General features: G+C 41.0%; 1 protein-coding gene across 9 annotated transcripts in view; it reads right to left on the reverse strand.

The window, feature by feature from the left end:
• The window catches only part of ENOX2 (ecto-NOX disulfide-thiol exchanger 2), a 271,731-nt gene that overhangs the window by 70,256 nt on the left and 179,520 nt on the right, over window positions 1-21,955 (reverse strand). For 2 of the 9 annotated variants that reach the window (XM_068532772.1, XM_068532771.1), the window contains exon 2: window positions 5,898-5,986. The exons of the other annotated variants lie outside the window; for them this stretch is intronic. In XM_068532772.1, the coding sequence (XP_068388873.1) occupies window positions 5,898-5,946 (49 nt within the window). In that variant the 5' untranslated portion in view covers window positions 5,947-5,986. The remainder of the gene's footprint in view (window positions 1-5,897; window positions 5,987-21,955) is intronic. 9 annotated transcript variants of the gene reach the window in all.

A 21,955-nucleotide genomic window follows, 5' to 3' on the forward strand; every position in this document is an offset into this window, starting at 1 on the left:
TTATGATAAGTGCTCTGAATAAAGAACTGGGTTTGATGAGAAAAATGTCAAGCTAAAAAATTAGGAAAATGATAGTATCTACCTTAAAAGTTTGTTGAAGATTAAATTAGATAATGTGGGTAAAGAATTTAGCATGGGTTCTGGGTCATATTAAGCACTTGGTAAGTGGGAATAATAACATGGTAATAGTTAAGATGATGATGAAGAAGTAGTCCTGGCCATGAAGGGCTCAAAGTCTACAGACAGACACAGCATATATATGAATTACTGCACTACATTATACAAATAATGAAACTGAGGCACAGAGAGTTTAAGTAATCAGCTCAATATCACACAGCTAATAAGTGGTAGAACAGGAATACAAACCCAGACAGCTCTGACGCCAATGCCCACAGTCTTATGCATCACACTAAACTCCCTCCCAAAGAGCCCCTTTATTTACAGTGTTCCATTAGCTCATTAAACACATTACTATCCTGTTTACAAGAGACCCACTTCAGACCTAGGGACACATACAGACTGAAAGTGAGGGGATGGAAAAAAATATTCCATGCAAATGGAAATCAAAAGAAAGCTGGAGTAGCACTTCTCATATCAGACAAAACAGACCTTAAAATAAAGACTATTACAAGAGACAAAGAAGGACACTACATAATGATCAAGGGATCAATCCAAGAAGAAGGTATAACAATTGTAAATATTTACGCACCCAACATAGGAGCACCTCAATACATAAGGCTAATGCTAACAGCCATAAAAGGGGAAATCAACAGTGACACAATCATAGCAGGAGACTTTAACACCCCACTTTCACCAATGGACAGATCATCCAAAATGAAAATAAATGAGGAAACACAAGTTTTAAATGACACATTAAACAAGATGGACTTAATTGATATTTATAGGACATTCCATCCAAAAACAACAGAATACACTTTCTCCTCAAGTGCTCATGGAACATTCTCCAGGATAGACCATATCTTGGGTCACAAATCAAGCCTTGGAAAATTTAAGAAAATTGAAATTGTATCAAGTATCTTTTCCAACCACAACGCTATGAGACTAGATATCAATTACAGGAAAAAGTCTGTACAAAATACAAACACATGGAGGCTAAACAATACAGTACTAAATAACAAAGAGATCACTGAAGAATCAAAGAGGAAATAAAAAATACCTAGAAACAAATGACAATGAAAACATGATGACCCAAAACCTATGGATGCAGCAAAAGGAATTCTAACAGGGAAGTTTATAGCAATACAATGCTACCTCAAGAAACAAGAAATATCTCAAATAAACAACCTAACCTTACATCTAAAGCAATTAGAGAAAGAAGACCAAAAAACCGCCAAAGTTAGCAGAAGGAAAGAAATCATAAAGATCAGATCAGAAATAAATGAAACAGAAATGAAGGAAACGATAGCAAAGATCAATAAAACTAAAAGCTGGTTCTTTGAGAAGGTAAACAAAATTGATAAACCATTAGCCAGACTCATCAACAAAAAATGGGAGAAGACTGAAATCAATAGAATTAGAAAGGAAAAAGGAGAAGTAACAACTGACACTGCAGAAATACAAAGGATCATGAGAGATTACTACAAGCAACTCTATGCCAATAAAATGGACAACCTGGAAGAAATGGACACATTCTTAAAAAAGCACAACCTTCCAAGACTGAACCAGGAAGAAAAAGAAAATATAAACAGACCAATGACAAGCACTGAAATTGAGACTGTGATTAAAAATCTTCCAACAAACAAAAGCCCAGGACCAGATGGCTTCACAGGTGAATTCTATCAAACATTTAGAGAAAAGCTAACACCTATCCTTCTCAAACTCTTCCAAAATATAGCAGAGGGAGGAACACTCCCAAACTCATTGTACAAGGCCACCATCACCCTGATACCAAAACCAGACAAAGATGTGACAAAGAAAGAAAACTACAGGCCAATATCACTGATGAACATAGAAGCAAAAATCCTCAACAAAATACTAGGAAACAGAATCCAACAGCACATTAAAAGGATCATACACCATGATCAAGTGGGGTTTATCCCAGGAATGCAAGGATTCTTCAATATACACAAATCAGTCAATGTGATACACCATATTAACAAACTGAAGGATAAAAACCATATGATCATCTAAATAGATGAAGAAAAAGCTTTCGACAAAATTCAACACCCATTTATGATAAAAACCCTCCAGGAGTTGGCATAGAGGGAACTTACCTCAACATAATAAAGGCCATATATGACAAACCCACAGCCAACATCGTTCTCATTGGTGAAAAACTGAAACCATTTCCCCTAAGATCAGGAAAAAGACAAGATTGTCCACTCTCACCACTATTATTCAACATAGTTTTGGAAGTTGTAGCCACAGCAATCAGAGAAGAAAAATAAATAAAAGGAATCCAAATCGGAAAAGAAGAAGTAAAGCTGTCACTGTTTGCAGGTGACATGATACTATACATAGAGAATCCTAAGGATGCTACCAGAAAACTCCTAGAGCTAATCAATGAATTTGGTAAAGTAGCAGGATACAAAATTAATGCACAGAAATCTCTTGCATTCCTATACACTAATGATGAAAAATCTGAAAGAGAAATTAAGGAAACACTCCCATTTACCATTGCAACAAAAAGAATAAAATACCTAGGAATAAACCTACCTAAGGAGACAAAAGACCTGTATGCAGAAAACTTTAAGACACTGATGAAAGAAATTAGAGATGATACAAACAGATGGAGAGATATACCATGTTCTTGGACTGGAAGAATCAACATTGTGAAAATGACTATACTACCCAAAGCAATCTACAGATTCAATGCAATCCCTATCAAACTACCAATGGCATTTTTCACAGAACTAGAACAAAAAATTTCACAATTTGTATGGAAACACAAAAGACCCCGAATAGCCAAAGCAATCCTGAGAACGAAAAACAGAGCTGGAGGAATCAGGCTCCCTGCCTTTAGACTATACTACAAAGCTACAGTAATCAAGACGGTATGGTACTGGCACAAAAACAGAAACATAGATCAATGGAACAGGATAGAAAGCCCAGGGATAAACCCATGCACATATGGTCACCTTAACTTTGATAAAGGAGGCAAGAGTATACAATGGAGAAAAGACAGCCTCTTCAATAAGTGGTGCTGGGAAAACTGGACAGCGATATGTAAAAGAATGAAATTAGGACACTCCCTAACACTATACACAAAAATAAACTCAAAATGCACCTAAATGTAAGGCCAGACACTATAAACTCTTAGAGGAAAACATAGGCTGAACACTCTATGACATAATTCACAGCAAGACGCTTTTGACCCACCTCCTAGAGGAATGGAAATAAAAACAAAAATAAAGAAATGGGACCTAATGAAACTTAAAAGCCTTTGCACAGCAAAGGAAACCATAAACAAGATGAAAAGACAACCCTCTCAATGGGAGAAAATATTTGCAAATGAAGCAACTGACAAAGGATTAATCTCCAAAATTTACAAGCAGCTCATGCAGCTCAATGTCAAAAAAGCAAACAACCCGGGCTTCCCTGATGGCGCAGCAGTTGAGAATCTGCCTGCCAATGCAGTGGACACGGGTTCGAGCCCTGGTCTTCGAAGATCCCACATGCCGCGGAGCAACTGGGCCCGTGAGCCACAACTACTGAGCCTGCGCGTCTGGAGCTTGTGCTCCGCAACAAAGAGAGGCCGTGACAGTGAGAGGCCCGCGCACCGCGATGAAGAGTGGCCCCCGCTTGCCGCAACTAGAGAAAGCCCTCGCACAGAAACGAAGACCCAACACAGCCAAATATAAATAAAATAAAAATTAAGAGCTTTGAGATATAATTTAAAAAAAAAACAAAAAACAACCCAATCCAAAAATGGGCAGAAGACCTAAATAGACATTTCTCCAAAGAAGATATACAGATTGTCAAGAAACACATGAAAGAATGCTCAACATCATTAATCATTAGAGAAATGCAAATCAAAACTTCAATGAGATATCATCTCACACCAGTCAGAATGGCCATCATCAAAAAATCTACAAACATTAAATGTTGGGGAGGGTGTGGAGAAAAGGGAACCCTCGTGCACTGTTGGTGGGAATGTAAATTGATACAGCCACTATGGAGAACAACATGGAGGTTCCTTAAAAATCTAAAAATAGAACTACCGTATGACCCAGCAATCCCACTACTGGGCATATACCCTGAGAAAACCATAACTCAAAAAGAGTCATGTACCAAAATGTTCATTGCAGCTCTATTTACAATAGCCAGGACATGGAAGCAACCTAAGTGTCCATTGTCAGATGAATGGATAAAGAAGATGTGGCACATATATACAATGGAATATTACTCAGCCCTAAAAAGAAACGAAATTGAGTTATTTGTAGTGAGGTGGATGGACCTAGAGACTGTCATACAGAGTGAAGTAAGTCAGAAAGAGGAAAACAAATACCGTATGCTAACACATATATATGGAATCTAAAAAAAAACAAAGGTTCTGAAGAACCTAGGGGCAGCACAGGAATAAAGACGAAGACGTAGAGAATGGACTTGAGGACTTGGGCAGGGGGAAGGGTAAGGTGGGACGAAGTGAGAGAGTGACATGGGCATATATATACTACCAAATGTAAAATAGATAGCTAGTGGGAAGCAGACGCATAGCACTGGGAGATCAGCTCGGTGCTTTGTGTCCACCTAGAGGGGTAGGATAGGGAGGGTGGGAGGGAGATGCAAGAGGGAGGAGATATGGGGATGTATGTATATGTATAACTGATTCACTTTGTTATACAGCAGAAGCTAACACACCATTGTAAAGCAATTATACTCCAATAAAGATGTTTAAAATCAAAACAAAACAAAACAGAAAAAAACATTACTATTGCAGCTCTTACTACATTATATTTTTATCACCTTTTTCTGTGGTTGTCTCTCCTCCTAGATTTTGCAGTCTCTTAACTCCTCTTTGTTATTCCTAGTGCGTAGAAACTTTGTCTGACATAGAGATGTTCAGCAAACAATTTTAAACAAATTAATAAGGAAATCTATGAGTATATATAAGCGAGTCTTGCACAGACATTGTTCTTCCCAGAAGCAGATGCCAAGCCATTTAGAATGGGATACTATTCTGTTGTTGTATTAAGATAAAATATATTTTAGTGCATTTCTTTTTTTAAAAAATTAATTAATTAATTAATTTTTAATTTTTGGCTGTGTTGTGTCTTCGTTTCTGTGCGAGGGCTTTCTCTAGTTGTGGCGAGCGGGGGCCACTCTTCATTGCGGTGTGCGGGCCTCTCAGTGTTGTGGCCTCTCTTGTTGTGGAGCACAGGCTCCAGACGCGAAGGCTCAGTAGTTGTGGCTCATGGGCCTAGTTGCTCCGTGGCATGTGGGATCTTCCCAGACCAGGGCTCGAACCCGTGTCCCCTGTATTGGCAGGCAGATTCTCAACCACTGCGCCACCAGGGAAGCCCAGTGCGTTTCTTTTGAATAGTTTAAATGGAGAGAGAGACAGAAGAAGATAACATGGTGATAATTTGGGGTATTATAATCTGAAAATGCTGGTAATATAAGAGAACCATGATTACGGAAATACTAACTTTAAGAAAGATAAGTCTGGAGATGGGGAGATAATTTTCATCACAGAAAAATTCCTTATAGGTAAGAAGGAAATGACTGGAATTACTTTGAGAATGTAAGGTTATTAAATTTACTAAAATAAATGTGCATATAGCAGCTATATTTGTTAGCACCTTGAGGGCAGGGGATATAAACCTCATTTACTTTTGTGTATTCTACAGTGACTAGCTCAAAGTATGTGCCAATAAGTTGGCTTTTAAATAAGTGAACTCTGTAAGAACTCAGTAATTGTACAAAGTGGGGCTTACCTGCAATGCCTATTTCATAGACCCATAGCCATTTAAAAATTCTTGGCATTGTGTGGTCCTGAACCGTGGATTTAGCTCTCTAGTCATTTCTGCAGAAGGAAAATAGTGGTTCAAACCTGGGTGAGACATCAGAACTCTGGAAAGTACTAGGACTTAGATAAATGGTGAATGATAGTATTAATGATAGTAATTATAACAAGACTAATAATAGTTAACACTTCTTTAATTCTTATTATGTGCCAGGCATTCTCCTAGACACTTTATGTACATCAATTAAAAACTCATAACCCTGTGAAGTAGGACCTCTCATTATCCTCATTTTACTGATGAGGTAGCAGGAACAGAGAGGTTAAGCAACCTGTCCATGGTCATACATTAGCTTGCAGTGGAGCTGGGATTCAAACCCAGGCAGTCTGGCTCCACAGTTCATGCTCTTAACCACTATCCTATACAAAACTAAAGGAGTCAGAAGGTTATAGAATATTTGAGCTGGGAGGGCTATAGAGCTCATCATTACAGATGGGTGCTCCCCATGTCCTGTATTGTAGTGGTTCTTAATGGGGGCTGAGTTTACCTTCCCGCCCAGGGACAATTTGGTAATATTTGAAAACACCTTTGGTTGTCACAACTGGGAGTGGGGAGGTGCTACTGACATCTACTGGATAGACTTCAGGGATACTGCTAAACACCCTACAACGTACAGGACAACCCCCCACCCCCAAACAATTATCTGACCCCAAATGTCAATAGTGCCAAGTTTAAGAAACCCAGCTCTACTGTAGCAATTTTCGTATGTTCTTACTGGAGGGTGCCTTATACTCCTGGTTTCTTTACACTTCTTTCCTGTCCAGCACATGTGCAGCCAATCCCAACTTCTGCAGCTTATGCCCTACACCCTTACGCCACTGTGCTAAGACTAATCTGATCACACCCTTCCCATCCTCAACCAGGAATCTATTAACATTTTTAGCAAGGTTAATTTTATGCTTCACGCCAAAGAAATTATCCTTATGGTGAGGGATCCAGTTGCTGTGGAAGGCTGATGGGGTACTGTTTTGAGAGTGGTCCTGGAAATAGCACTAGGAACACCATGACAAAGGAAAAGAGAGAAGTGTAGAAAATGCTTGTGTGGAACACAGAAGAAAACCCCATCTCCAGCATATCACACAGGACCTTGCATACAGTAGACATACAAGAAGTATATGTTGTGGAAGATTATGGCACAAGGCCAGGATGGGGTGTCCTAGAACTCAGTAACATTGTATTTTCTGTTCTCTGGCTAAGGGAAAGGGAACAGCAGGATAACTCATGTTTTGGGTCTATGTTAAGCCTAGGGCTCAAGGGTTTATCTTCTGTTTGGTATTTATTGCTCAGGAAGTAATATTGTGCGTTGTAAGTGTTATTATTTTGAATCCCTCTTCATTTTCTTTGAGAATTAACAATCCATCATTGTTTGTGAGCAAGGCACTGCCCCTGGGCATCTCTCTCTCTGATCACAGACGTCACCAGCAGTGACGCCACAGTTTGCATCATGGCTATGCAGGGTGAGAGAATTGACGGGGGCTTTAAGACAAGGCTCCCAGGAGGCTTGAGAGAGATGACGCTATCAGGCAAGCAAGGGCTTTATCTCCTTATGAGTGTTACCAAGGATGAATCAAAGAGCCACTCAAGGGGATCAGGATGCCATAATATATTCTTCCTTGGGGAGGGGGAGGGAAGGAGAGGGAAAAGAAAAAATAAAAGGGAAAGGGAAAGGTTTTTATGCTAGCCCATATAGTAGGTAATTATTCTCACATGAGCTGTGAGTGTGGTGGGGTTGGGGGTGTGAAAAAGTAGCTTGATCCTCAAGGTATGCAGATGAGAACCTCAGGTTAGAGGGTGCTTTCACAAACTAACCCTCATGCTGGAAGACTCACTGTTCTAGTCTATAAGCTAAGGGGTCTTGGAGAGAGCCACCTCCATATTGGAGCAGTTATAAGAATGTTCAAGGTTTTAAACTAGGTGTATAAGATGCCAGGGCACCAGGCCAGCCCTCCAGATGGCAGTTGCAGTGGGGGTGTAGTGAGGAAGAAGAAGGCCAAAAGTTTTGGCATACATCTCTTCAAGGAACTCACAGCATATACCCTACATTTATGAAGGGAACAGGGTATAGTGGGAGGAGTACAGACCTTGGGGCCAGACAGATCTCAGATTAAGTCTTGGCTCTATTATTTACAAGCTGTGTGATTTTAGGCAAGTTTTGAAAACTCTTTAGCACGTTTATTCACCTGCAGTTAGAGATAATGATACCTATCTTTCATGTACTAAGCTAATGATAATAATGTTGATCCCTAATATTGATTAAATGCTTATTATGTGCCAAACACTGTTTCAAGGCTTTATATTATTATTTAATCTAATCCACATAACAACCCTATGAGATAGGTAAGATTTATCATTAGACCCAATTTACAGATAAAGAAAATGGAACACAAAGAAGTTAGGAAGTTGCCCAGGGTCACAGGTGGAGTTGATGCTGGAGGTGAAATTCAGATTCAGGCAGTATGGCTCCAGGGCCCACACTTTTAGCCACTGAGCTATATCCTGTCACTACAGTATAAAGAACACAGAACCTGAGACACAGAGCATGTACTCAGTCATGATTTAACCCCACTTCCTTTATCTTTCCCTTCCTTTTTTTTTTCTGTTTAAGAAAGAAACCATTCAGCTGCCATGTGAGGGTCTCTTCTCCCACTTCCCTAAGCTGGAGCCAGGGGTCTCCTTTGTTATTTCAGGATGGGCTGGCACCAGTGAGTTGAGGAACCTCAGAGATAGTGCTTGTCACTTCAAGGTTATTAGCTGAATGTGAGCCAGGAGAATAGGTTGAAGTCAGATGTAGGGGTCCTGGAAAACCAGCAGGCTCCACCATGGGAACCTTGGAGGGCTTCCTCAGTCAGTAAGAGCAGTGGCTAGCTGTACTAGGGAGTCTCTCTTGGGCTTTTCCACACTAAGGTCCATAATTTCTCACTCCTGGTTCTTGTGCTTCTGAGATACCAGTGAACTCATATTACTCTGGTCTAGGGTGAATGGCTGACTGTGGCCATTAGTCTTAGTCTTTAGGATTGCATCATCACATTCATTCCATATTTCCTCACCTAACATTTAGATAAAGAACACCAGGGATTTCCCTGGTGGTCCAGTGGGTAAGACTCCATGCTCCCAATGCAGGGGGCCCAGGTTTGATCCCTGGTCGGGGAACTAGATCCTGCATGCATGCCGCAACTGAGAAGTCCACATACCACAACTGAGAAGTCCACATGCTGCAACTAAGAGTCCACATGCTGCAACTAAGAAGCCCGCGTGCTGCAACTAAGAGGCCCGCATGCCACAACTAAGAAGCCCGCATGCCGCAACTAAGAGTCCGCATGCCGCAACTAAGAGTCCGCATGCCGCAACTAAGAAGCCCACATTCTGCAATGAAGTCTGCATGCCGCAACTAAGAAACCTGCATGCTGCAACTGAGTCTGCATGCCTCAACTAAGAGTCCACATGCTGCAACTAAGAGTCTGCGTGCCACAACTAAGAAGCCCGCGTGCTGCAACTAAGAAGCCTGTGTGCCACAACTAAGAAGCCCACGTGCTGCAACTAAGAAACCTGCGTGCTGCAACTAAGAGTCCACATGCCCCAACTAAAGATCCCGCATGCCGCAATGAAGATCCTGTGTGCCGCAACTAAGACCCAGTGCAGCCAAAATAAATAAATTAATTAATTAATAAATATTTTTAAAAAGCACCAAAAGAATAATTGGGCCACAAAAAATACTACCATATATCAGCTACTTTAACATCTCCACTAATTGCCTGTTAAGCCTCACATTTCTTTTCCTGGTTTTGAAACAGACACATTAATATTACTGTCAGGTCCCAAATATTGTAAGTACTGGTTTTCAACTATAAATCTTAATATTTAACAAATCAACTAATTGCATTTCAGGTACTGAGCATGCTCTTTAGGTTAATGGCATGGTCGGTGGTGGAGGGGGGAATGGAGAAAGAACAAAATAGAAGCATAAACTCTGAAAGTTCCCAAAGCTCTGTGGTCAATGCTTTTCTGAGGTAAGTTGCATAAGAGATGATTTGGCAACCCTGCTGCTATGCTGTTGGAAGTCTGGCAAGATCTCTTGGAGGAACAAAAAATAAACAGCCCTGGGGTTAATCTACAAGCCGTTTTGCTTTAGCCCTTGTTGCTGAAAATCTTGCCAACATGTTTCAGTCCACTTCCTTGCCATAGGAGATAGAGTACAACAAAGATAAATATAGCATGGGCTAAATCTGGAACTAGGAGGGCTGAGTTTGAACTCTGGCTCCACTATTTACTCGCAGTGCAGCAATCACACCCGTGTTTGTCCAAGTGCATTCCAACCATGTGCATCAGAATCACCTGCAGCGCTTGCTAAATAGCCAAGTTCCAGGGTCCCTGGCTGAGGTTTTCATCTGGGTGGCACTGGGGAATCTGCCTGTTGAACAAGCACCCTAGATAACTCTTATGCCCACTACAAATCTGAGAAACACAGAGTTTGTTTTCTCATCTATAAATAAGAATGGTACCACCCCTTTCCCAGGGTTGTGGTAAAAACAACACAGGTGGTCAATATGTGCTAGGCGTACCTGAATCTTTGAGTGAGGTTATGGCAGGGCTTCAGGATACATTCTGAATGTTAATTTAACAAACATGTTAAATCCACGCAGCATTTGATGGTACCAAGGTGAAAAATCCATGTTTCCCTGCCCTTTGAAGGGTTCATAGACTAATGGGAGAGACAAACGTGAAAACAAAATTATTGTTTGATAATGGCTAAACAGATATGAAGAAAGGGGAGGTAGCCACTTTGCTAGGATGAGAGGTGGTGGTGGAGGAGGGAGGGGAGCATAGAGGAAGTGATGTTAAGCTGGAGAAGGTTATTTTAAAGTGAGTTTTGAAATATAAGTCAATTATGGTACTGTGGATATCTTAAAAGTGTAGGGGATAAGGTTGTATTTGTGCTAAGTCTAAAACCTAGAATAGAAATTGTTCTTATTTGGGGGGATGGGCATGAGTGGAGAATATTTTCCATATCAGTTTACTTATTATTCCTCGCTCCTAAAAGTAGAATGTTAAAAAACTGGAGTCATTTTGTGTTCTCCAGTTCGTTGGACTCTGAGAGGATGGGTATTAGCCTATGTTGTTGACTTGCTTTGCAAGTCACTGGCTGCAAGGCCATGGTCTAAGTCGGGGGGTGGGGGTAGGACACTGGCCATGACCACTATAAGCAAGTCAAGTGTTAAATCCTACTGACAGTGGGAACTTTGGCTTGAGAACTAGCTGCCTCAGCAGAGTCATCCTCAGATCCTAAGGGCAATGCTATATATATACATACAGCCGCAGGAGGCAGTGACTAATGGCTCTGCTTTGGGCCAGCAGCCCTGGCCCCTTTCTAGCTTCTTCACCTCTACAGGCAGCCTAACTTGAATTTTCAAACTCCACCTCAATTTGACAAATAATCAGAAAACAATAGACTTTACTATACAGAACTTCACACCGTCCCCACTACCCTTCATGTTTCAAAATGATTGAGGTTTTTTTGAAAACTGCAACACACTCCCAACAACCCCCATCATGCCTTCGGCCAGACTGAGAATAACAAACTCTCAACCCTTAATGCTGTGTGACCTTGAATGAAGAAAAAATGGGGTTGTAACAGTAGTTAGGATCATACTCTTTGGATTAGATCCAAGTTCTAATCTTGGCCCGCAACTTATTAGCTGTGTGATGTTAAGAAAGTGACTTAATGTCTCTGTTCTTCATTTTCCACGTCTGAAAAATGAGGATAATAACAAGTACCTATCTCATTGGGTTGTGGTAAGGATTAAAGGAGAAAATACGTGGAAAAAAAGACCCACTGCAATGCCTAGCTTAATAAGTAGAATACTAGTAATTATTATTAATATATTAACCATAGTGGGCATTACCTCTGATACCTTATGGAAAACAGGGGCCATCGTGGGTGAGGAGAGAGGGGAGTGTTATGATTACTTCAGGTGAGAAGGGCAGGAAAGTACCAGTATAGGAACCAGCCATTAATAACAGTGGGGGATATATTTAAACAAAAAAGAATAAGATGGCTTCTCTTTAACCAATTCTTTACCAAGAGCACTGCTAGAAAGAACAGCAGGACTAATTTATATGCCTCTCATCTGATCGATGCATTTTCTAAAAGTGGTACTGGTAATAAAATCCTCAAAAGATTTTCTGGTGTTACCTTCCTCCCCCACTGTATATACATACCACAAACCCATCAGACCTGCGGCCAAAACCCACTTGCTTTTTTCTCCAAAAGCATGGATGGCATTGCATCCAGGCTCTATTTTGTGATCACCCCATCTGTGGTGAAGGAAAACCAGAATAACTTAGTATTACGTCTCGATTATCCATGACCAGGATGGGAGGCAATGTGGTAGGCAGGAGAAGAGGTTGCTCTTCATGGCAAGCTTTCCAGTAAGACAAAGGGAGGTTAGAAAGGGAGGTCATGGTTGTGACCTCTGTGACAGCTGAGCAGGGGACACCCACTGTATGTGTCAGCCTACTCCAGGAATAATCCATATGCAAGTGATTTGGTCAACAGCTTGTGATTCTGGAACAGTATTAACAATAGTGCCTTTCCTGGAATCTATCTTATATATGATGTATTTTTCCCCATTTAATTCAATAGTTCTCCTGAATATTTTAATACAGCAATAGTAGTCCGAATAGCAAACACATGTGAGTTATTGACTTTCTTTCCTTTTATCCATTTCTGCTGTAACTTAAATTTTCTTCCTGAGTGAATCTCCAGGCCACTAGTGACATCACCTTTAATCCATTTGTGTTTTTTTTTTAATTGGCATTAACATGGAGGAGACATAGAGGTTAAAAATAAAAGACGTCTACATTGGTGATGATCTCCAGAGCAAACCTTACAGGGATTGGTAGAGCAAATTTGATTTGAAAATGATTACAAAGGGTGAATTCCCTGTAAATAATGAATTGGAAACAAAATCAGGCTGAGAGTATTTGCTTATCCACTTATTTCCACATGGAAGAAAAGCCATAATTCCTGTCAGCCTGTGCTTACAGCATGCCTAGACTAGCCAGAGAGAAACCAACCAGTGATGAAAATAAATACACAAGCCCACTCATTGACTGCATTCTCTGTCAGGTCCAACACCAAGGAAAGCCTAAAGATAATATGTCTTTGAGTAACAACCCATAAATCCACAGTTACAGTTCAAGCTCTTAACTTCAAATTCCCAAATGACCATGCCACTGTTCTTTCCTCTTCCAGAAGCTAGAAGTTCACTGTCAAAAAGGAGGGGATGAGAAGGGAGGGGCAAGGCAGCTGAAATGCTCAACGACCCTAGCAAAATTCTGGGAAAGCATGCCCTCCTCACAAATCACAACTTCTTGAGAAGCTGACTGGTATGTCGCTGGAAGACACTGTCAGAGCAAGCTGGCTAAGGATTTTATCAAAGTGCACCTAGCTTTCAAGAGCAGTGTTCCTTAAAAATGTAAAGTTGATTTCTGTATATCAAATCCTATTTTTCCACTGACTCACACTTTCTTCTATTTTTTAAAAATTAAATATTGAGTAGGTACAAAGAGGAATTTATGAGACAAGTGTGAAGTATAAAAAACTATGGTGCAATGAAAATTGTATATCTGACATGTAGTTGAAGAAAAAGAATATAACTATTACCTTTAAAGGCCATCGTGTGCTCCTCCCGTAATTCCTTCCATCTCCCCTCGGAGATAACCACTATTCTGAATTTTGTGTTAATTATTCCTTGCTTATCTTTATAGTAGTACTATGTATAATGACTCTGTCTCTTCAGAAATGTTTTATCTGAATTTCGGAAGGATTCTTCAGTTGCCAGGAGCTTTAATTTGTGGTGTTCTCCTTCATATCCCTTCCCTCTCCCTGGCTTCCCCCACCCACCTCCATCTAGCCCAGTAGTTGGTAATCTATGAACAAACATGAGTGTCAAAGGTATCATTTAGTAGTGAACCCATGCGGAAAGTCAGTAATTCTTTTGTAACAAGGCTACTTTCCTTTTGTTTTTCAAGCAAATCCCTGCATGGGTCTTAATTTGTTTACCCAGAGATCTGGGGACATGGCGGTGGCAGTGGGCTAGCGAGCAGGGTGACAGGGCTGTGTGTATTGCCTACCAGGGGTACCTCAGGGTTTTGGAGTCAGAAGGCTATGTTATTTGCCAGCTATGGGACTTCGGGCAAGTCACTTAATGTTTCTGAGCCTTGGTTCCCTCATCTCAAAAACACAGACAGCAATAGTACTGATCTTACAGGGTTGGTGAGATGGTTAAACAAGAGATATTTATTGTAAAAGTATTTTGAAAGGTATAGGATACTCTATAAATGTTAGCTGTTAATGTTGCTGTGGCTCTGCTGCTGTTGTTGACGCTATGATATCAGTGCTGCTAAAGTCAAGGTAAAGGACTAGATGGTTATGAATTTCTAAAGTCTGGAGCGAATCCACAGATTTATCCTTGCCGGCTGTCTGGCAAAGCTGGCACAACACAGACAAAATTAAAATTTCTTTTCCAACTCTGTATTACTGGTCTATGTGGAAACTTTCCACCTTTGAACATCTTCCTCAAATCCCACTGAACCTGCCCAATCTGCATGTGTGAGAGTTGTGTTTGCTCTGGCCTACGTCAGTGCTGAAGCCTAGGGCAGAAAGTAGTCACACATTTCAGGCATCTAACATTTTCTCTTCCTGGTTATTTCTCTTAGGACGGTGCAGGCTGGTGACTCAGCTGTGTGTACAAGATGTGCTCATCACCTGATCAGTTTGCGCCTGAGGAGCCTTCTGAAGGCCCTGACTTTTGCCTGTGTGATATTAACATAACCATTTGCATGTCATTTCCATTTTGTTTTTAAAAGGGTCTCTCCTTGAAGATCTACAAGAATGAGAGTAAGCAGTGGAAAGCCACGTTCCCATTCTACAAACGATATAATCAAATCTGTAAATGGGCAAAAATACACACGAGACGCTCCATAAAACTGTTGGCAATTATTTCAGTGAACAGACGCAAGTTGTGCACAATTCCCCACAGCTGCCGCAGGTGTTGAAGGAAGAGATTCAAACAACAGAGGGGAAATACTGATCATCTTTTTGAATATGGTGCTAGGCTACCTGCTTGGGTGCCCAGGAGGGGGTGAGGGAGGAAGAGTGCTGGTAATGTTCCCACGCATGTTTCCCAGCCTTGAGGCTGGACAGCCACATACCCATCTGCTGCTAAGAAAAAAAAAGAAAAAAAGACAGGGCTTAAACGCATGGGACAGGCTGTTTGACCTCTGAGGTTGCAAGGCTCTTGGCCTCCGCCTAACAGCTGACGCCTGGAATAAGCAGGCCAGCCCCTCATGGCCTCTGCAGGGGCTAGCACGAGGGCTCCAGCTGAGGGGTGGCTGCAGCTATGGCAACAAATGCCCAGGAATGAGTTAACACCAGCCAAAGGGGTTAATGGGAGAGGCAAGGGCTTTTATACAAATGTGTTGGGGAAAGAAATGCGATACAGCGGGAATGAGGCCCATTAATAAAGCTGAGTGATAAAATCCACCACCATTCTTAAATTGGACTTGCCTACTTAAACTGCTTTTCCAAATCAGTCTCCTGTATTCTAGCTGTTCAATGAGACACTAAGCTTATTTAAAGAATAAAAACAATACCATAATATGCAGTGTTAAAGGAGAAAATAGGATAGGCAAACAAAGGAAGAAAGGAAAACAAGAAATGTGTACAACTATGTTCTGAATATGTTCAAACAGCTTGTTATTACTAACAATCACCACCTGACAATAAATTACCCCCCTACATGTGGATTACAAGCTGCATTATTATGATGCATTAGAATCAATCTGAGTACTAACGATAATGGGTGGTTGGGTGGCTAAACATGGCCCCCAATTACTGCTGAGTGCCCTCTCTTTCTGTGGCTACAAAACAACTGCCATCAATATTCTCTCATAGAGAATGTTTTCTTATCAGCATTATGTCCTCAAAACATCCCTGGAAGGCAGGTCGATATTGATGGGCTTCTTTGAAGAAAACAGGGAGGCATGGAGAGGTTAAGTGAAAATTAGCAGAGGCAGTACGACCATCCCACAACAGAATTTGGGTTAGAAAGAGAACCAAGGTACAGAGGCAAAGGGCTTTGGGCTGCTCCTTTGATGACAGTAGTGCCTACTGAATGCGGTAGATCAGAGTTTTCAGCCACTCTCTCAGCTACAGTGAGAAGCGTAGATTCCTTAAGCCATTACAATTGGAATATCTGATTGTAGCTCAAAGCACAGAACCACAGAGTACATTTTTACTTCTGGCAGAGTACAATACAACCTCAGAGTAAAATTTCGTTTCTGAGAAGAAAAAAAGAGTACACTGGAATCCAGAAACAGTATAGTCCATTTGAATAGTATTTCCTAGTTTGATGAATGAAAAAATGGTACTTATTGAGCCCCTATTATGTTTTTGTTAGACTGAGAGGGACACGAGAGAAACAAAAGACAGTTACTTCCCTCAGAGAATTTATAATCTACTTGGGGATAGAGGTTGGCAAATTCACACACAAAATGAAGACCAAACAAGACTCCATAGGAGGCCTGAGTATAAAGTGACAATCCTGTTTGTCCTACTGGTTAGAGGAAAAGAGTGAGAAAATCTTAAAGGTGGGATGTTGGTAAGTTCCTCCATGAAAGATACCAGGAGAAATTAACCTGACAAGTATATTAGACATTTCCATCAGCAGTGAATGCACTCACAAAAGGGGTACACAAAGGAGGTGAACAGGAGAGAGCATGAGGTACATGAGAAGGACAGATGAGGTTACAGGGAACCAGGACAGAAGTGTCTGCCATTATTTGAATATGATCATGTCATTTTGGAACCAAACTCCACTGATGATAGGGCCTGCTTCCCTGGAGACAGCACTTCTTAGGCAAGCACATCTGGTTGGCGTGTCCCTATATATAGCTAAGAGCTATAGGGCAGGTAATTCAAGAGGGAGTGCTCTAGTGAGCACATGGAAGGCAGACAGTCTGTTGTGGGCTGAAGAGAGGCCCACATGTTTTAGCTATTAGACATAAAAACTGGCCAAGCTGTCATTCTGTTTCAGAAATTAAGGTGTTTGACTTATGTGCCTGTCCAGATGGAATGTTAGCCCCCTCATAGGGTATCTGCAAGGAGGGATTGAATTTTCCTGAAAAAAACCATTTTGGATCTGTTTGAGTGACTTAGCTGGTGTTCAGTATTCCAGATGATGCCTTCCTGAGTCACTTCACTTTCTGCTTTCCTCTGCTCCACAGCCTCAGGCTATACATCTCACCTGGCCTTGTCTTGCAAACACAACTGGCTATAGGAGACTTGGGCAGAGGATGAGGATTACTCAGAAAAAAACAAAAAAACCCCCAACCACTGAACACACACGTCCTGCACACAGTGGGTCAGCAGTATGACTGTCACAGGTGAAAGCTGAACGTTGTAAGGAACAAAAGGCTACAGAGCTTCCCTAGGTCTACTTGTAAATTTCTCATTGAGAAGAATTAAATTCAGAATTGCAATCTGACTATATCTCCCTCTATTCTCTGGAATAGAGAATTGACTATTGCTGTCTCTTCTAAGGAAATTTGAAAGAGACCACAATTATGCCCGAAGGAACTGTCATGATATAAGAAGTTTGTGACCCCAGCCCCTATAGCCTCAAGGTACTGTAGCTCTGACAATAGCCTGGATGTGACCTGATAGCCTCAGATACCATCTTTGGATTTTTCCAGGAATATAAATGGCAAGTTATTATTACATGAATGTTACTTGTAGAACTTGAACTGATGAGTATATTAGACACATACATCAGGAGTGCATGAACTCACAACAGGCTTGGCCAAGAGAGAACCCATGGTAAATTAGGAAGACAGATGAAGGTTAAAGGGAACCAGGATAGAGGTATCTGCCATTATCTGAATACGATTATGTCTTTTTTTGAACCAAACTCCACTGATAGGTCCTGCTTCCCTAGGGGCAGCACTTCTCAGGCAAGCAAGTTTAGAAGTCATTTGGGGAGAAATATTCCTTTCCTCTGACATGAGCAGCTAGGTGGAAAAGATGAGTAGACATTTGCTTTGGGAGCAAGAGGTGCTGAGCTTAATGCCTATCATCTCCTAGAGATGGTGATGATTATGTATTGTATAGATACATAAAATCACTGCAGCTGCTTGCTTTTGCCAGGGGGTCAAAGTACACAGTCTTTATCTCCAAATGTCTGGTTTTCAATCTGGCTATATCTTGAAATCTGTTTTGAATACAGCTCAGACAGGAAGGTTTTGGTCAAGCATGCAGTGACTAACCTTCAAGCACAACAGAACACCAGGAGAGCAGCGTGACCTTTGCAGTAAAATTAATTTGATGCTTACAATCTAACCTAGAGTCCATAGCCTTTATTCATATGACAGAGTCACAAGACAATTTAGCAGGGATTATTAAAGTCCACTTAAGCTCATCAGAGGGGAGAATTGAGGTTGATGCACTTCAGGATGCCAGTGAATTGGCCAAAACATGTGGGAAAGGAAAGGAATATAGACTTCTAGGCATAAAGTAAAAGAGGCTACACTTAGTGCACAGTAGGTACTCAGTGAGAATTGATTCAGTGAATGAGGCAAGAGTAAGACAAATGTGATGTCTGACATCTAGGGAGCCCCTTCCCTACCACCCACTGATGCAACTTCAATCCCTATGAACTTCTCACATAGGGAAGCCATTTGGCAAGTGTCAGAGACCCCAGCGTGAGGCTGGAAGGTGAGTGGGTTAATGATGGTACGAGACATATCAGCCTGCATTCCCCTTCCCATTCCAGCTGGTGGTAGGAAGTCTGGAGCAGAAGATTGCTAACCAGAAATGAAGAAAGCCAAATGGATACCAACAAATTAAGAAGGATGCATCCTCTCCGAGATGGCTAAGAGAACCTCACACAGGAGAATTCAATTGGGTTTCCAGAAAGTCTCTGCGACAGTAGTACCAACTCCAGCATTACCTAGGAGGAGTAAGTGTTCCAGTCACTGCACTTTAAACAAGTGCGTTATACACAAAGGCCTGACTGTTTGCAGTGGGAAATCCTGGTTGGTTTTATTTAGGCAATATAATAATGTAACTTTCTGAATCTGATGCTCTTTATTTGAACATTCATTATAATGATTCATCTCTGCTCTTCTTTCTTTACCAATGATATTTGCATTCTATTAGCAAATATAATTTCATAGAGGATGATAAGGGAATCAAAATTATCCAATTTGTTTCCATCATAGGAGCAGAAGGAATCCTTCAATGGTCTGTTTTGCATCATTGTACTGATTTCAATAAGCTTTTCTTTGGTAATCAGGGTTTGTAGCATTAAATATTACTCATCATTGTAGAGTCAGTACTAATTTACTATCACAGAGTCTGGTTTTGTCTAAGTGAACCCCCTCTTATTTTTTCTCATATGAACTGAACATTTTCCAGTCTGGGGGTTCCCTTGTACAACAGAAAGTATGCTGACATTGTATTCAATACGTATCTAAGAGACACTTAGCGCTAGTCTGATTCTCTAAATGGCCATCAGTATTTTACCTTGTATGAATAATTAACTGGTAACCTGCGATATTTCCTCTGCTGGGTTGTAAGAACTTTGAGGGTAGGGATGGTACCTTATATACTGTTAACTATGCTCTGGGATATGGCATAGTGAATGAACAAACAGCCGAGTTTGATCTCCTTCAATTTGCTGACAGCACTGTAATACCTGACACTAATTGTGGCTCACACTATTTACTGGTTATTTTTTTAAGTAAAAACGCTTTCCCCAAATTTTATACAAATTTTCCCCAAGTTAATCTTGCTAATATTTTCCCTATTAATTTCTTCTTTCACTAACTGAAGCTAGCCTACATAAGAGCAGAACAGAAACTCTACTAGGGGTTCTCTGGTTAGCTGGTTGGTTCTGTCTACAGAAATGATCTGAAGTCATGGGAATAAGATCAGGGGAACTAGGAATGATATTCAAAATATTCAAACACCAGTATGGCATGAGCAGCCAAACAGAATCTTACCACTGGAGTAGGGCCCAGGAAATCCCCTTGTTGTGCCAGAGGTCGATCCATTATTGCTAGACTGTGGGAAGTCTGGAAGATACCAGGAGGATCAGGATGGCCTGGGTGACAGGCAGTCACTTATGGGGGATCTGGACAGTGATTATTTATTGGCAGGAATGGCTGGTTATCACTTATGGGGCACCTGGCAGTACCTATTTACCAACTGGAAGAGAAGTTTTCCAATATTTTAAAACTGGTATGACCATCCAGGGCACACTGGCTGAATATCAGCCTGGAGGTTGTGGACCTATCTTCACCTGGGCATGCGGCATAATAAGCAGATAATCCTACCCACAGCTGCAGTCTCCTTAAGTAATCTGTCTTAATGTTCAAGAAAACCATTGTGATCAAAGTTATTACTTATATTAAACCCCAATGCAAAAAAACCCCTTTTCAACAGAAATATTAATCTATCTCCTCTTACTCTGTTTTCCCAGGGGATGATCTTCTAATCACTTTTAATCTGTTAAATGTGCTCTTTTTTTCCTGTAAAGAGATTTTAAAAAATGCCTCTCAGTGATGTTTTGAGCCTAAAAAGAAAAAAATCCCAACATGTATAGTTTTTCCACTCCACGCAATGGAAGGTGAGTCAGGTAGGGGTAGCTGGGAAGCAGAGACATACAGTGGGAGACTGGGTAGCTGTGCTTGAGTAGAGAAAGCAAAATTAAAAAAAAAAAATGGCAGAGGCTGGACAACAGGGAGTTCTTTGTTCAAACCATTAGAAGCAATGGAAATAAAAGTGCCATGTTTTTGTGCCCTTTAAAATCCTTTGTTATGCTAGTCCAATATCCAGGTCTCTGGCTAGCAGATCCACTCCACGTCAACATGCAGTCTCTGCCTAGGCACCTTATTGCCATCTATCCCCACCTGTACATGTCCACTCACTGTGTTGCAATGAGTAGCAATTGCTTCTCTGTTGGGGGACTGGCTGAATTCCAAGGCCTTGGTTTGGGTAAGCTTGTCTTTGCCATTTAGTGTTAATTTTACTTTGTAGGAATGCTAATGAAATTGCTCAGAAAGTTGGATAGGATGTGTGGGAAATTGGCAAGGTGACTAATTCCTATTTCTCTAGAGGTGATGGCTACAGCTATACTAGCTATTGTGAGTAGATGCCAGTTGCAAATTTCCTTAGGTATAGGCTGGGTAAATGGATGAGTCAGAATCACAATTTCTGCCTGGAAGGAATGTCTAAGCAACAACATTGGGCATGAAGTGTTCAGCATACCCTAGTGCTGGGGTATTAAACCTGAAATTCTTGCTTAGTAATAAAATAAAATAAGTAGGAATAAATGAAATAATACAATCAACAAAGTAGGAATTCTCACAAATGTATGTTTAAAAGAAAAGCTCAGGAATATCACGTATAGTTTACTTTCTGGGACACCTCTAAGACTGCAAGTTGGACATACAAAGGAACTTGGAGTGCACACTAATGAACAGTTTCAAATGGCATGTTGCATAGTAGCCAGGAGGCAAAGGACTTGCTACAAGTATTTATTTGTGAGTTCCAAGGAAATATCCCAGAAATGGCCCCTTCACTCCTCATCAACTGTAATATAAAGAGATCTCCAACAAAACAAAGCCCTTTCCCTTATGTATGGGATTTCCTTGTGAAGCAGTGGCTCCTTGGGTAGGATCGATGCCTATGGAATATACACTGAAAATAATGGCTCAGGCTCCACAGAGTGGAAGAGCTCTAACAAGCATGCCCAGTGGGAGAGACTGATTAGACAGTTACAGACTTCTCCACTTTTTACATTTATCCCTGCCTCCTGCTAAGTTGCATGAGTTCGAAAAAGGTTAAGATGTCTTACCCAGAGATTTCACTTTATGCAGCAGACCAACCAAATATTCATACATGAGTATAA

Source organism: Eschrichtius robustus, chromosome X, assembly GCF_028021215.1.
Source record: "Eschrichtius robustus isolate mEscRob2 chromosome X, mEscRob2.pri, whole genome shotgun sequence".
In the NCBI taxonomy this organism is placed as follows: domain Eukaryota; kingdom Metazoa; phylum Chordata; class Mammalia; order Artiodactyla; family Eschrichtiidae; genus Eschrichtius; species Eschrichtius robustus.